The sequence below is a fragment of the Ranitomeya variabilis genome, chromosome 5 (genome assembly GCF_051348905.1).
Source record: "Ranitomeya variabilis isolate aRanVar5 chromosome 5, aRanVar5.hap1, whole genome shotgun sequence".
Taxonomy (NCBI): domain Eukaryota; kingdom Metazoa; phylum Chordata; class Amphibia; order Anura; family Dendrobatidae; genus Ranitomeya; species Ranitomeya variabilis.
This window is the reverse complement of record NC_135236.1, coordinates 73,809,072-73,824,703: the sequence shown is the minus strand read 5'-3', so window position 1 is coordinate 73,824,703 and position 15,632 is coordinate 73,809,072. Positions and strand designations below refer to the sequence as shown.

At 43.5% G+C, this 15,632-nt stretch overlaps 1 protein-coding gene across 3 annotated transcripts in view; it reads left to right on the top strand.

Annotated features, from left to right (window-relative positions):
• LOC143774549 (triacylglycerol hydrolase DDHD2-like) overlaps nt 1–15,632 on the top strand; it is an 89,488-nt gene that overhangs the window by 19,422 nt on the left and 54,434 nt on the right. Inside the window, exons 1-2 of one of the 3 annotated variants that reach the window (XM_077262252.1) lie at nt 6,606–6,682; nt 6,778–7,155. The exons of 1 other annotated variant lie outside the window; for it this stretch is intronic. In XM_077262252.1, the coding sequence (XP_077118367.1) occupies nt 6,820–7,155 (336 nt within the window). In that variant the 5' untranslated portion in view covers nt 6,606–6,682; nt 6,778–6,819. Of the gene's footprint in view, nt 1–6,605; nt 6,683–6,777; nt 7,156–15,632 lie in introns of those variants that run through there. One more of the 3 variants, XM_077262251.1, reaches the window with a different exon arrangement.

The following is a 15,632-nucleotide window of genomic DNA, read 5'->3' as shown; positions in this document are numbered from 1 at the left end:
TCCTACTTTATATTAGCTATCCTAATCAGTTAGTAGAAATACTGACTGTTCACGGCTACGTCTGTGGCTCCACAATAAATCATAAGGTAAGTATCAATGTTATTGATGTACAGTACAGACCAAAAGTTTGGACACACCTTCTCATTTAAAGATTTTTCTGTATTTTCATGACTATGAAAATTGTACATTCACACTGAAGGCATGAAAACTATGAATTAACACATGTGGAATTATATACTTAATTTCAGTTGTTTCACACTGTTTTATTATGTCTTATATTCTAGGTTCTTCAAAGTAGCCACCTTTTGCTTTGATGACTGCTTTGCACACTCTTGGCATTCTCTTGATGAGCTTCAAGAGGTAGTCACCGGGAATGGTCTTCCAACAATCTTGAAGGAGTTCCCAGAGATGCTTAGCACTTGTTGGCCCTTTTGCCTTCACTCTGCGGTCCAGCTCACCCCAAACCATCTCGATTGGGTTCAGGTCTGGTGACTGTGGAGGCCAGGTCATCTGGCGTAGCACCCCATCACTCTCCTTCTTGGTCAAATAGCCCTTACACAGCCTGGAGGTGTGTTTGGGGTCATTGTCCTGTTGAAAAATAAATGATGGTCCAACTAAACGCAAACCGGATGGAATAGCATGCCACTGCAAGATCCTGTGGTAGCCATGCTGGTTCAGTATGCCTTCAATTTTGAATAAATCCCCAACAGTGTCACCAGCAAAGCACCCCCACACCATCACACCTCCTCCTCCATGCTTCACGGTGGGAACCAGGCATGTAGAGTCCATCCGTTCACCTTTTCTGCGTCGCACAAAGACACGGTGGTCGGAACCAAAGATCTCAAATTTGGACTCATCAGACCAAAGCACAGATTTCCACTGGTCTAATGTCCATTCCTTGTGTTCTTTAGCCCAAACAAGTCTCTTCTGTTTGTTGCCTGTCCTTAGCAGTGGTTTCCTAGCAGCTATTTTACCATGAAGGCCTGCTGCACAAAGTCTCCTCTTAACAGTTGTTGTAGAGATGTGCCTGCTGCTAGAACTCTGTGTGGCATTGACCTGATCTCTAATCTGAGCTGCTGTTAACCTGCGATTTCTGATACTGGTGACTCGGATAAACTTATCCTCAGAAGCAGAGGTGACTCTTGGTCTTCCTTTCCTGGGGCGGTCCTCATGTGAGCCAGTTTCTTTGTAGCGCTTGATGGTTTTTGCCACCGCACTTGGGGACACTTTCAAAGTTTTCCAAATTTTTCCGACTGACTGACCTTCATTTTTTAAAGTAATGATGCCCACTCGTTTTTCTTTACTTAGCTGCTTTTTTCTTGCCATAATACAAATTCTAACAGTCTATTCAGTAGGACTATCAGCTGTGTATCCACCAGACTTCTGCTCAACACAACTGATGGTCCCAACACCATTTATAGGGCAAGAAATCCCACTTATTAAACCTGACAGGGCACACCTGTGAAGTGAAAACCATTCCCGGTGACTACCTCTTGAAGCTCATCAAGAGAATGCCAAGAGTGTGCAATATGCAAATTGCCTCTTCTGAGAAAAAGAGGACTTAAACTCTATAGCGCCACCTGTTGGAAGTAGCGATCCTACAAGTCACAATCAACCCTTTAACAAGTCGTGCAAGATGACTTAGGATAAAAGCCAAATCAGTATCTCAATTCGCAGACACGGTGTTTCGGGCTGTTGGCCCTCGTCAGTGCGAAGCATGAGAACTGATTTGGCTAGGTGAGAGGCTCTGGACTGGGGTCTAAGGGGTATCATTTCTCCTTATGGAGAGTGACATACCATCTCTGGCTTGTCAAGGTAAGGAGGCTTATTCGCCGTGCAACGCTCCTCTAGGAAAGAGAAAAAGAGGACTTAAACTCTATAGCGCCAACTGTTGGAAGTAGCGATCCTGCAAGTCACAATCAACCCTTTAACGAGTCGTGCAAGATGACTTTGGGATAAAAGCCAAATCAGTATCTCAATTCAGTATCAGTATCTCAAAGAGTGTGCAAAGCAGTCATCAAAGCAAAAGGTGGCTACTTTGAAGAACCTAGAATATAAGACATAATTTCAGTTCTTTCACACTTTTTTTAAGTACCATTTTTTGGGGGCTGAAAGTCCCCCTCTCGGCTTATACTCGAGTCATACCCAGGGGTCGGCAGGGGAGGGGGAGCGGGGGCTGTCTAATTATACTCACCTGCTCCTGGCTTGGTCACTGCAGGTCCCTGGCTCCCCGGAGCCGGCAGCTTCTTCCTGTACTGAGCGGTCGCATGGTACCGCTCATTACAGTAATGAATATGCGGCTCCACCTCCCATAGAGGTGGAGCCGCATTTTAACTACTGTAATGAGCGGTAACGGTGACCGCTCAGTACAGGAAGAAGCTGCGGCGCCCGGGAAGCGGGGACTGCACCGTGCCAGGAGCAGGTGTGTATAATGGGGAGCGCTGCACGATATTCACCTGCTGCTCGTTCCGGCGCCACTCCGTCTTCAGGTTCTTCTGCAGTGACGCTCAGGTCAGAGGGCGTGGTGACGTGGCTAGTGCGCGCCCTCTGCCTGAACGTCAGTGCTGAAGACGGAGCGGCGGCTGGAACGAGGAAAGGTGCATATTGAAAGTGCCGGGGGCCTGAGCGACGGAGAGGTATGTGTTTTTTTTTTGTTTTTTTATCGCAGTGTCTCTATGGAGCATCTTATGGGGCCATAACGTTTGTGCAGCATTATATGGGGCAAGTGTCTGTATGGGGCCATAATAAACGTTTGTGCAGCACTATATGGGGCAAATATCTTTATGGAGCATCTTATGGGGCCATAATCAAGGTTTTTTTTTTTTATCCCACGTACACTTGGGCAAACTCTGATGAAAATCACTAATGAAACATGGTCCGTTTTTTTTTTTTTTCTTTTGACGTGCTACCCGGATTTCCGTAGAGCCTTTTACCAGACCGCATCGGTCTCCCGCCCGAAACAAACAAGCATAATTCCTCATATACTGTGTGGAAAAAAAAAAAAAAATTGGCAGCAAAAGTTTTTGTGGTGCAACATGTGCAGTTGCCAAAGGGGCTCAAGAGGTAGCGTGTCCACTTCAGGTTCGACAGCGGCTTCTGTTACAAACCCATTAGTTGACTACAAAGGGCCCATATACTATTTTTGCACAGGGGCCCTCTTCCATATGTGCCTGGCTGTAGGAGAGGGGATGACAATCTTAAGATTAGGACTCTAGAACCCCTAGAGCATCCTGCATGCAGCGGAGGTGTGATGCTCCTCTTCTGCTCCATTCATTGTCTGTGGGACAGCCTGAAATAGCTAAGTACTGTATTTGACTTTCTTCTATAGTCACGTTGACAATAAATGGAGTGGAGGATGAGCTTGCATATCTCTACTCCATTCAGGAATGCCAAGCCCCAATCTCAGGGGAGGAATAACCCCTGAAAGCTACGTTTTGGATGAGTTGGTTTTACTTTTTCTTTATTTCTACATTTTTGGCTGTTTTTTAGGTCTTCGCAGAAGTTCTTCATTTTCTTTATTTTTTTTTTACAGCTTGTATTACTCCCCACTCAGACATTTCTGACCTGCGCCTTGTGTGTCCCCCATATCACGCTTCAGTTTCCATTCTTAAATGCTACACAAAAAGCAAAGATGTGAGTGAGACATAAGGGGACCTTCATATGAGGCTAATTGGTGGTGCGGAGTCAGACCACCATTTCCCGATGTGAATAACCAGCAACGTTTTGGGTGTTCAAGGGTGTTCCCATCTCGTAAAGGGATGAAGTGATCTGTCCCCTTCTCTCTTTTTCTGCGCAGCAGGTTTCCCGGCCACCTCCCCGCACAGGGATCTGTGGCCACATTTACCCATATAGTGCCGTTCTGTGGAGGGTGGATGGAAATGTGCCAGTGAAGGGAACACAAATCTACACCATAAATAAAGATCGTTGGTCGGTCCTCCACCGATCCTAAAGTCATGACATATCTTTGCGATATGTCTTCACTTTATGAAATGTGAATAGGTCTTTACCTGCAAGTAATTTGGTGTCAGCCCTGGTGCCGATTTATTCACAACTCCAGGTTATATTAGGGCTCAAATAGATGTAACATCCTAGTGTCCCTAGACCCACAAGCTTTCCCCGCTTCTACAATGAAGCTTGATCGTCTTCCTCTATTACCTGTGCCGGACTATGGCCACTGATTCTAGCACACAAGCGACTCCTGTGACCTCTCTCCAGCTTAGCTGTGCTGTTGGTGGGTCTGTTAACTGTGCTGGTCCATAAATCTGATCTACGATGTCCTATGTTTATGAACAGGTTCCCGTCGGCATAGCTTCTCTAACACTGATATTGTACTCCCTCCCTATAGGGAGCCTTTTGCTCCTAACCTATGGCACTGATTTCAACATTTCTGCTCTCTCCTAACTTCGGGCCAAGATTTCTACATTTGAAGACCAGGTCAAGCAGCTTCTGGACGAAATACTCTGACAAAGCACTGAGATGTTCACACCACAGCTTTCCTTACTCCCCCATACACAAGAATGCTTGTCTCCGTTGGATGTTCATTCAAAAACTAGGCTTATCTTCCCGAAAAGAAAGCTAAAGTTCAACTGTTCAATGCTAATTTTCCTCAATCTCATTTGTCGGTGAGAGTCTGGGGGCCTCCATACACATCAAATGACAGGCCAATCCTTGTGAAATTGTTGGATTTGGACATCTTTTATCTAATGTGCATGGTGGCCTTAAGAGATGAGTATATAAAATTGATGACTACTCTCATAACTCAGAATTCCTCAATAGTCTTTAGAAACTGATTTTCCAAAACCAATACGGTAATCCATTTTTAGGATGCCGAGCACCATGAAGAAGAAGAAACATAGGGTCTGATTTATTGTGTTTGCACCCTTTTTCTGCAATAAAAATGGTTCTAACAGACACTTTTAATTATTATTTACTTTGTGCCCTTTTAAAGTTATCTTTACTTGGTCTCTTCTGTTTGTTTTTTGTTTTTTTTTTATTTAACTTGCCATTATGTGTGTGGTTTTGGTATTCAGATGTTCATCATTTTGGACTCTTTTTATTAATATTTATGCTCATTTATACTCCAGAACCTTAGTGAAGAATAAAAATCTGTCCAACTTTCTTTTTTTGTACCTGACATTTTAAAGATTATTTAGAGGATCAAATAATTTTTTTTGTTAATTTACACTAAAAAGGTGCAAAAGAGCCAAAAGAATAATCATCATTTGATTTGTGCCAATTCATCAAACATTGTACCCCATATTGACTGATTTGGTGCAAAATCCACCAGTTAAAAAAGAAATACAAGACTAAAGATTACTTAAAACGAAAACCTCACAAATGATGTATCGAAGTCTACAATACATCCAAATGTCTATTGTTGAGCTGATGAAGACCCAACAGTCCCACAGTTAACGATTGTGATTGTCTGCAAGCAGCCAGAACAACAGTGCACCTTGGTGGTGGACCAACACTTTGGAATTTTCTCGTACCCTTCTCCGGCTTTGTTTCTTCCATCACTTACAGAGAGAGCAATAACTGCATCCACGGTAGCAAAAAAGCTTTGTCTTTATTAATGTGTCACGTAATAAAGGGAGATGGATACGTTCTAACTTTATTAGATAGGTCTTTGTCAAGCCACCAACTTCCGGTCAGGTCTAGATGAGAAGCTATTGTAGACTTACACTGTTGAAAAAAATAGCTTTAAGTACTAAATATTTCTACAAAGTTCAAGTTCTCCATTAGGATTTACAATATCCTTTCGAAGACTTTTCAGTTAGAATCGATGACGATCTGGACAGCTCGACTTCAGCACGACATGGTCAAAGATTGCCATGTACCATACATGTATAAAGCTACTTAGATCGAGCACTTCTGGTCAACTTGTGGGTTGTGTAACCAGGATAGCTTTCATTTACAGCACTGTTTTTTAATTTTTTTTGTAGATTCTGTGGCACCGTGAGCATTCATGATGTCCATTTCCATACATCTTTTACCGTTTTTGACTTGCTCATGTTCACAAGCCTCGTAACTTGGCCACCAGAAGATACAGACTATCGGTACAAGCTGTATATATCCTGTAAATGGTTTTCCAATACCTTTTTAGATGATTGGTTCCAAAAATGAAGGTGATGGGTAGATGCTGAACTTTGTTTCAGACATTGTTTGTTGATGCTCGGCTTTCAAACACTTACGTGATCCTAGAAAAGACTTCCGATACTTTGGTAGGGTCCAAGGCTTGAGTGTTGTCCCACCAACATCTGCTTACGTATTGTCGCTTTTGTTCTACAGCCTTGCAGGAGAGGTAGACTTAACTCATGAAAGGTTTATGTTGGGTGCCAGTGCCGTGTTTAAAATTATCATTTTTTTTTTTTCACTTTCATCAATCAGCTGTGGGTTGCCAACACATCCATCAGAGATGTTATGGAATGGGTTTAGCTTCGTATTGACCCAGCTAAAATGCTTGCATAATGAACAAATGGCTGTGTACGCCTCTGATCTGGCCATACAAGTGCTCACGGCATTGCGACCTGCAAATAGCTGGCTCACGACAGATAAAAATGGCTGACCTTTTATAAGTCTTTTTTTAGGACTGAAAGCGTTCTCGGGCAAGTGGGTCACTTTAAGCCAACACAAGCTCTGATATAGGGGCAGTTATTGGACATTGCCATCAGTATTGTAGAAGGTACAGGCACCTTAAATAAGAGACCTTTCTCTCTTTTTTTTCTAGAAATCAACCCATATTCTTCGCTGTGTAATTAAAGTTTGTTTAACTTGTAGATAAGCCTCGGGTACTGTTCCTTGGTGGTCATCAAAAGCAACATGAAGAACAAGCAGCTTTCTAAAGACGTGCGGGACAGAGTTGTAGCGCTCTACAAAGCTGGAGAAGGGTATAAAAAAATTTCAAAGGCACTGACTCTCCCCGTAAGCACAGTGCGCAGTATCGTTGTCAAATGGAAGACCCACCACACTACAGAGACTCTACCGAGGTCAGGTCGCCCTCCTAAGCTGTGCAGCCAAGTACGCAGGAGGTTAGTTGAGGATTTCTCGCTGCAGCCATTGACGACTCTGAAAGACCTTCAGAATGCCGCTTCTTTGATGGGAGTCAATGTTCACACATCTACAATAAGTCGTTCCTTACAAAAACTCCAAATTTATGTGAGTGTTTGGTTGTTTTTTGTTTTTCCCAAAAAATGCTTTATAATTCTACATCTGTGTTTCTCGAAATCCTGCTTCTGAAGATAAGGCAATAGAATTTGATGTATAGAATTTAGTCCAGGGAATATCCTAGAATCCACAAGAGTAGGCTATATGGGTACTCGGCTACACCTAATGATGTTTTTTTTTTCATTATTTTTGGGTGTGGATTCAACAATTTATAATTTACCAAATTACGGAAAAGATGTCTTCAGGACCTTGTTGGAACTGTAAAGTGTGCATGTGTTCTTGGTTGGAAAAGGGTAGGAAGCCACTGCTAGACACCATTTGATGGTTGGTTATCTCCTTAAAGTACCACCTATCAGGAGGCTCCCATACAAATTGGTCAGCTGATCCCCATTTGCATTGTGGAAAAATTAAAATTTCATTGTCGTCCCCCTTCATATCAATTGATACATGCATCAAAAATAAAATACGGTATCTGCTTAGTAAGAAATTGCTTTTGTGACTTCATAAATAATATCCGCTAAAGAAAAGCCACAACAGCGTGGTCAGCCGGAATACAGTCATTGGCCATCTTAAATGTATTCTGTCATCAGGTTATACTTCTCAGACTGAGAGCTATTGATTCCAGTGCAATGTCATTTACTCGGCTTGTTTCTGTAGTTTTGATAAACTCCATTTTCTCTGCTGCAGCTCTGCTAGTCTTCTCATTGATGAGCTCTGTCTAACCCCCACTGGCAACATTGATTATGCACAGTGTAGACATAAAGCTTCTGACCAATAGTGTGTTGATAAAGATGGCGGATAGACAGAGCTCATCATTGAGAAGACTAGCAGAGCTGCAGCTGAGACATCTGTTATCCAAAACTACAGCAAGAAAGCCATTAAGTGACACATCTCTGGAATCGGGATCTCTGTCCCTACATTATATTGCCCTCAGGGGGACAAATTGTCATTTAACATCTAACCAGTTGAGAATGAATTTGTAGTCTTCATCTTGTCTGAAAATTTGAGCTTGAAACGCCAGTTTGAATACACATCTAAATAGCACAATTTTGAACCGTGTCCATTTTAGGCATCAGAGTTGGCCTTCAATGGCCTAAAATTTGCTTTTGTATGTCAATGCTTACCCAAAATGCTTATCTGGGTTCTAAAATCTATTCTCTAATATCTTATTGGCGGATTCTAACTTGAGTTATGTGCACAGAGGTTTTTTTTTTAAGATTTTTTTTTTTTTTTTTTTTGGAACTGAAATTAAGAGTAAACTTTCCGTATCTCAAAAACATTGCGCTTTTGCTCTGAAAATTCGGAATAAATACTCAGTGTGCACATAACTTTTTAAACTTTTTTTTTTATTCTTATGTTTGTAATTTACTCACTGTTTAATGTAAAGCCACTGATGCTGCAATTTCGATAGCCTTTACGTTATCCTCATCTACTCAGTTAAATAGATGCCTTTAGATCATGTCCTGTACATGCTTCACGTGATCTCTTCTTACTTGTCTTCTCCCACCAAGTATTTTTTGTCTCTTTGTTTCTGTTATAGCTCTTTTTACATAGTTCAAATGCTTTATAGTCTTTGCCTAGGGGGCGTGGCTTACAGGATCCTCTGGGGCGTGTCTTTAGGCTGCTCTGCATTGTCACCGTAGAGCCACGCCCCCTTGTAAAGACCATAAAAATTTGCAGGAAATAATAAAAAAAATAAATAAATAAATCCATTTCTCTGTAGCTGGATGGTAAAATTAATTATATATAAACCCACAAAGACTGAATACTCAAGGGAACAGTGGGAATAAAGTAAGAGCAAAAACTGGTCACTTTTGACCTGGTTTTCTTTGAGAGGTGAAAACTATTGCATCACTGGGAATTGAAATATTGTCTGTAGATACTCAATTATAAGAACTGTCCAGGATTCTTTAGAAATTGCCACACTGCAGGAAACTGGAGATGACTTTAACTTAGCCTTATTCACATGTCAGTATTTGGTCAGTATTTTGCCTCAGTATTTTTAACCCCTTTCTGACATTGGACGTACTATCCCGTCGAGGTGGTATGGGCCCGTATGAGCACCGACGGGATAGTACGTCTAACGCGATCAGCCGCGCTCAAGGGGGGAGCGCTGCCGGGTGTCAGCTGACTATCACAGCTGACATCCGGCACTATGTGCCAGGAGTGGTCACGGACCGCTCCTGGTACATTAACCTTCGGCACACTGCGATCAAACATGATCGCAGCATTCCGGCGGCATGGGGAAGCATCGCGCAGGGAGGGGGCTCCCTGCGTGCTTCCCTGAGACCCTCAGAGCAATCTGATGTGATCGCGTTGCTCCGAGTGTCTCCTCCGTCCTCTTCCCTGCAGGCTCCGGATCCAAGATGGCCGCGGGGCTCCTTCCGGGTCCTGCAGGGATGTGGCTTGCAAGCTCCTGCTCAGAGCAAGCGCTTGCAAGCCTCCCTGCATCTCAGATTTCTGATCTGATACAGTGCATTGCGAAGTGTCAGATCAGCGATCTGACACTTTATACCATGATATCCCACCCTGGGACAAAGTGAAAAAGTAAAAAAAAAAAAATATTTACATGTGAAAAAAACACATATTTAGTATCGCCGCGTCCGTAATGACCCGACCTATAAAACTGTCCAACTAGTTAACCCCTTCAGTGATCACCATAAAAAAAAAAGAAACGGGGCAAGAAACAACGCTTTATTATCATACCGGCGAACAAAATGTGGAATAGCACACGATCAAAGACGGATATCAATAAACATTGTACCACCGAAAACTTCATCTTGACCCGCAAAAAATGAGCCGCCATACAGCGTCATCAGCGAAAAAATAAAAAAGTTATAGTCCTCAGAATAAAGCGATGCAAAATTAATTATTTTTTCTGTACAATAGTTTTTATTGTATAAAAGCGCCAAAACATAAAAAATGATATAAATGAGGTATCGCTGTAATCGTACTGCCCCGAAGGATAAAACTGCTTTATCAATTTTACCAAACGCGGAACGGTATAAAGGCCCCTCCCAAAAGAAATTCACGAATTGCTGGTTTTTGTTTATTCTGCCTAACAAAAATCAGAATAAAAAGCGATCAAAAAAGTCATGTGCCCGAAAATGATACAAATAAAAACGTCAACTCGTCCCGCAAAAAACAAGATCTGAGATGATTCTGTGGACCAAAATATGGAAAAATTATAGCTCTCAAAATGTGGTAACGCAAAAAAATTTTTTTGCAATAAAAAGCGTCTTTTAGTGTGTGACAGCTGCCAATCATAAAAACCCGCAATAAATAGTAAATCAAACCCCCCTTTATCACTGCCTTAGGTAGGGAAAAATAATACAATAAAAAAGTATTTATTTCCATTTTCCCGTTAGGGTTGGGGCTAAACTTTGGGCTGGGGCTAAAGTTAGGGTTAGGGTTGGGGCTAAAGTTAGGATTGGGGTTAGGGTTGGGGCTAAAGTTACTGTTAGGGTTGGGACTAGACTTGGGGTTAGGGTTTGGATTACGTTTACGGTTGGGGGTGTGTCGGGTATGGTTAGGGTTGGGGTTAGGGGTGTGTTGGGGTTAGGGGTGTGTTCGGGTTAGGGGTGTGGTTAGCGTTGGAATTAGGCTTAGGGTTGGAGTTAGAATTGTGACGTCCGATCTCAATCCATACAATTCTGCGTTGGAAAAAGTGAAACGGTGCTCCTTCCCTTCCGAGCTCTGCCGTGCGCCAAAACAGTGGTTTACCCCCACATATGGGATATCAGCGTACTCAGGACAAATTGTACAACAACTTTTGGGGTCCAATTTATCCTGTTGCCCTTGGGAAAATAAAACAAATTGGATAAGAAGTAAATTTTTTGTGAAAAAAAGTTAAATGTTCATTTTTTTATTTTTTTTTTAAACATTCAAATAATCCCTAACACCTGAAGGGTTAATAAACTTCTTGAATGTGGTTTTGAGCACCTTGAGGGGTACAGTTTGTAGAATGGTGTCACACTTGGGTATTTTCTATCATATAGACCCCTCAAAGTGACTTCAAATGTGATGTGGTCCCTAAAAATAAATAAATAAATAAAAAAAAAATGGAGTTGTAAAAATGAGAAATCGCTGGTCGACTTTTAACCCTTATAACGCCCTAGCAAAAAAAAAATGTTGATTCCAAAATTGTGCTGATGTAAAGTAGACATGTGGGAAATGTTACTTATTAAGTATTTTGTGTGACATATCTCTGTGATTTAAGGGCATGAAAATTCAATGTTGGAAAATTGCGAAACTTCAAAATTTTTGCCAAATTTCCATTTTTTTTTCACAAATAAACTCAAGTAATGTCAGGGAAATGTTACCACTACCATGAAGTACAATATGTTACGAGAAAACAAAGTCAGAATCACTGGGATCCGTTGAAGTGTTCCAGAGTTATAACCTCATAAAGGGACTGTGGTCAGAATTGTAAAAATTGGCCTGGTCATTAACGTGCAAACCACCCTTGGGGGTAAAGGGGTTAAGCAAAAATCAGTAGTGGATCTTACAGAGAGAGAAGGTATAATAGAAGATTCGCAGCTGTTCTGAGTTTTTGTGCCATTTCTGACGAAAAATACTGATGTCTCAATAAGGCCCAATAAATCCCTCATGTCTTCAGTGAATCGGTGACCAACTGCCTAGTCATGTGCAGGAAAGACGTCTCCGCTGCAGCCAAATAAGGGCAAGTGATGGAGACACAACGCTGGACCAGGGGAGGGGGTAAGTAAAGCCAAGGTTGTTTTTTTTTTTTTTTTATTCCCCCCCCCCAGAAAGGGGGCAACCACTTTAACCCTTTAGTGACAGAGCCAATTTTGACCTTAATGACCAAGCCATTTTTTTTACAAGTCTGACCACTGTCACTGTATGAGGTTATAGCTCTGGAACACTTCAACGGATCCCATTGATTCTGAGACTGTTTTTTCGTGACATATTATTCTTCATGTTACTGGTAAAATTTATTGGATATGACTTGCATTTATTTATGGAAAAAAGGAAATTTGGCAAAAATGGTAAAAATTTTGCAATTTTCAAACTTTTTTTAATTTCTCCTTCGCCTCATTGGGTGAAACAGACCGTGGGTGTACGCTGCTGCCACTAGGAGGCTGACACTAAGTGATACAAAAAACGTTCTCTCCTCCCCTGCAGTATACACCCCCCTGCTGGCTCTCAGCTAACCAGTTCTTGATTAGTGTCTGTAGGAGGCACTTGGGTCTGGTTCAGACCCCAACGTTTTTATTTTATTTTAAAATTTTCTGTAACTTTTTATTTTTTAATTAACGGAGTGAAGGGGGCGACGGATCCTTTCAAGGTTCCGATCTCCCCCGAAACATCAACAGGCGAGAACGCGGAGTGTCGCCTCCCCGTACCCTCTCTTGCGACGTGGGATGCCAGGCCTGAGCTGATTCATAGGGGTGACGGGTCCCTTCAAGGGCACCGATCTCTCCCGGAAGCTGCGCCCGCACTATGGCGCGCTAAGGCTGCTCCGCCTGCTTTTCTGGCGCTTTTCGCCTGCCACGAGAACGCTCAATTTTCTCGCCTCACTTCTATCTCTGGTATTGCCCCCGCAGGCTGCAGAAATTTAGGCCCTGACTTGGGCCTATTCATGGAAGTCTCGAGGCTCCGCCCACATCATGTCTGTGGCTCCGCCCCCGAATTGGCGCTTCTCGCTCGCTGCGAGATTTTACCACCTACCTGGCCGGCTCACACAGGGGCGACGGTTTTTGCATTAAAATGGCACAACGACTACATCAGTACCTGGGTAAGGAAGTACCCGACCAGTATGCCCTGGTCCTAAAGGCACATGACCAGCATGCCCTGGGCTTAAAGGCACATGACCAGCATGCCCTGTGTTTAAAGGCACATGACCAGTATGCCCTGGTCTTAAAGGCACATGACCAGTATGCCCTGGTCTTAGGCACATGACCAGTACGCCCTGGTCTTAAAAACACATGACCAGTATACCCTGGTCTTACAGGCACATGACCAGTATGCCCTGGTCTTACAGGCACATGACCAGTATGCCCTGGTCTTAGGCACATGACCAGTATGCCCTGGTCTTAAAGGCACATGACCAGTATGCCCTGGTCTTAAAGGCACATGACCAGTATGCCCTGGTCTTAAAGGCACATGACCAGTATGCCCTAGTCTAAAAAGGTGCATTCCCTCGTCTTAAAGGCACATGACCAGTACGCCCTGGTCTTAAAAACACATGACCAGTATACCCTGGTCTTACAGGCACATGACCAGTATGCCCTGGTCTTACAGGCACATGACCAGTATGCCCTGGTCTTAGGCACATGACCAGTATGCCCTGGTCTTAAAGGCACATGACCAGTATGCCCTGGTCTTAAAGGCACATGACCAGTATGCCCTGGTTCTTAAAGACACATGACCAGTATTCCTTCCTCTTAAAGGCGCACGACCAGTATTCCCTGGTCTTAAAGACGCATGACCAGTATTCACTGGTCTTAAGGACACATGATCAATCCGACCCTAAATGAGCTCAGGAGCACTCCGCCGCTGATCCCAGTTTATCCCAGAGTACCTAGTCCCCCTCAGTGGACTTTGTCACTAACCGCAATCCATGGTTTCTCTGACCAAGAGTTTGAATCCCTCCGTGAACCCTCTGTGGCTCGGAGTGCTCGCAGGACCGATATACATGGTCCCTCTCCTACATGGGAGCCGTCGGCTAGCCGGGGCCGCAAGTATTTTAGAAATGTACAGGCGTCTAGAAACGCACAGGCATCTAGAAAGCAGAAGTTTCATTTCCTGATCTCTCTCACCAATGATTTGCTGAGAACAAGGCTCTGAATATGGATCGGATATTGACTTGGGTTGCCAGATCTTCAGAAAAGGATGGACTCGCCTATTTATATCAACCAAATTGATGAGCGATTCACTGGACAGAAGCCTCTATGTGGGATGCCATGCCTGGCCTGATTTTTAAGGGCGATGGGTCCTTTAAAGGGCCCCGATCTCCCCACACCATCAACAGACGAGCACATGGAGTGTCGCCTCCATGTATCCTCTTCTGCATCCAGGCCTAACGCCAGACAACCTGCCCTGTCCACCCGGGAACCTCAACTCTGGGGATGTACAGAGGCACCCCTTTTTGGCGTCCGAGCACCCCCCTTTGCATCACCACTATTTAGCGGATGATGCAAGAAGGCGAACGATTCCTCTCCACTTCCCTGTTAAGAGGATGGTGGATCGAGGGTTCCTAATTTTCTACTCTGCACCATCAAAAGAGAGCGACGATGGCAAGAGACGGTTTTTTCCTGACCTTCTGGATGCAGCCCCGCATTCTGCCACTTGGCAGACTAACCGGGTAGAATTTCTTGTGGCATACCTACCAGTATCCCTGCCCGATGTATCATCAATTAAAAATATCAAGGACTGTTGGATAGCAAATCTGGTTCGTTCTGTCTTGTGGCTTCGGGTTCAGCGCTCTTCCCTTCCTTAGCCGCCACATGGGTTGCTTGAGCAATGGTCTCCTGGTCGGAGACCTTAACTACTTCGATTCACACAAGTAATCTTTCCCCGAAGACAGTACAGCTGGCCAATCAAATCTTCTGAGCGGAAGACTAACAAGGGATCGTATTTTTTCTACAGACCCAACCAGCAGTGGAAGGGTTGTCCAGAACAGGATCTTGGTTCCAAAAAAGGGGAAGGAAAAGTAAGACCAATCCCGGACCTCAAACTTCTAACAACCTTTGACAAGGTCCTCCTTTTTCGGATGGAGTTCCTCCGCTCAGCCATTACTTCAACAGAAAAAGGTGGAGTTTCTAGTATCCTTCGACATTCGGGTTTCTTACCCTCAGGGTATGTGCACACGTTCATGTTTTTTCGCGTTTTTTTTCGTGTTTTTTTCGTGTATTTGTCGCATTTTTTCGCTATAAAAACGCTATAAAAACTCATTAAAAATGCATGCATTATTATGTATTCGATCATTTAGAATGCATTCTGCATGTTTTGTGCACATGGTGCAAAAACGCATCGCGGTAAAAAAAGCAGCATGTTCATTAATTTTGCGGATTTTCCGCATTTTTCCCGCAATTCTATGCATTTGGAAAAAACGCATGAAAAAAACACGAAAAAAACGCATGCGGATTTCTGGCAGAAATGTCAGGTTTTTGTCAGGAAAATTTCTGCTAGAAATCCTGACGTGTGCACATAGCCTCACATTCCTATTTTTCCCCTCTACAAAAATCCCTTCGCCTTTCCATTCGCGAACAGCATTTTCAAGTCACGACCTTGCCCTTCGGCCTGGCTACCGCACCCAGAGTGTTCGCAAGGGTCATGGCGGTTGTCAGGTTCCTCTGGCACCCTAGTAGCGTGGTTGTCCTGCCCTATTTGGTCGACTTTCTAGCCGCTCTTCCTGGACTACGCTGAGTCGTCTATATCACTTGCGATACCCTCTCTCCTCGGCTGGCAGCTAAACTTAGACAAGTTTTCCTCATTTCCAGCCC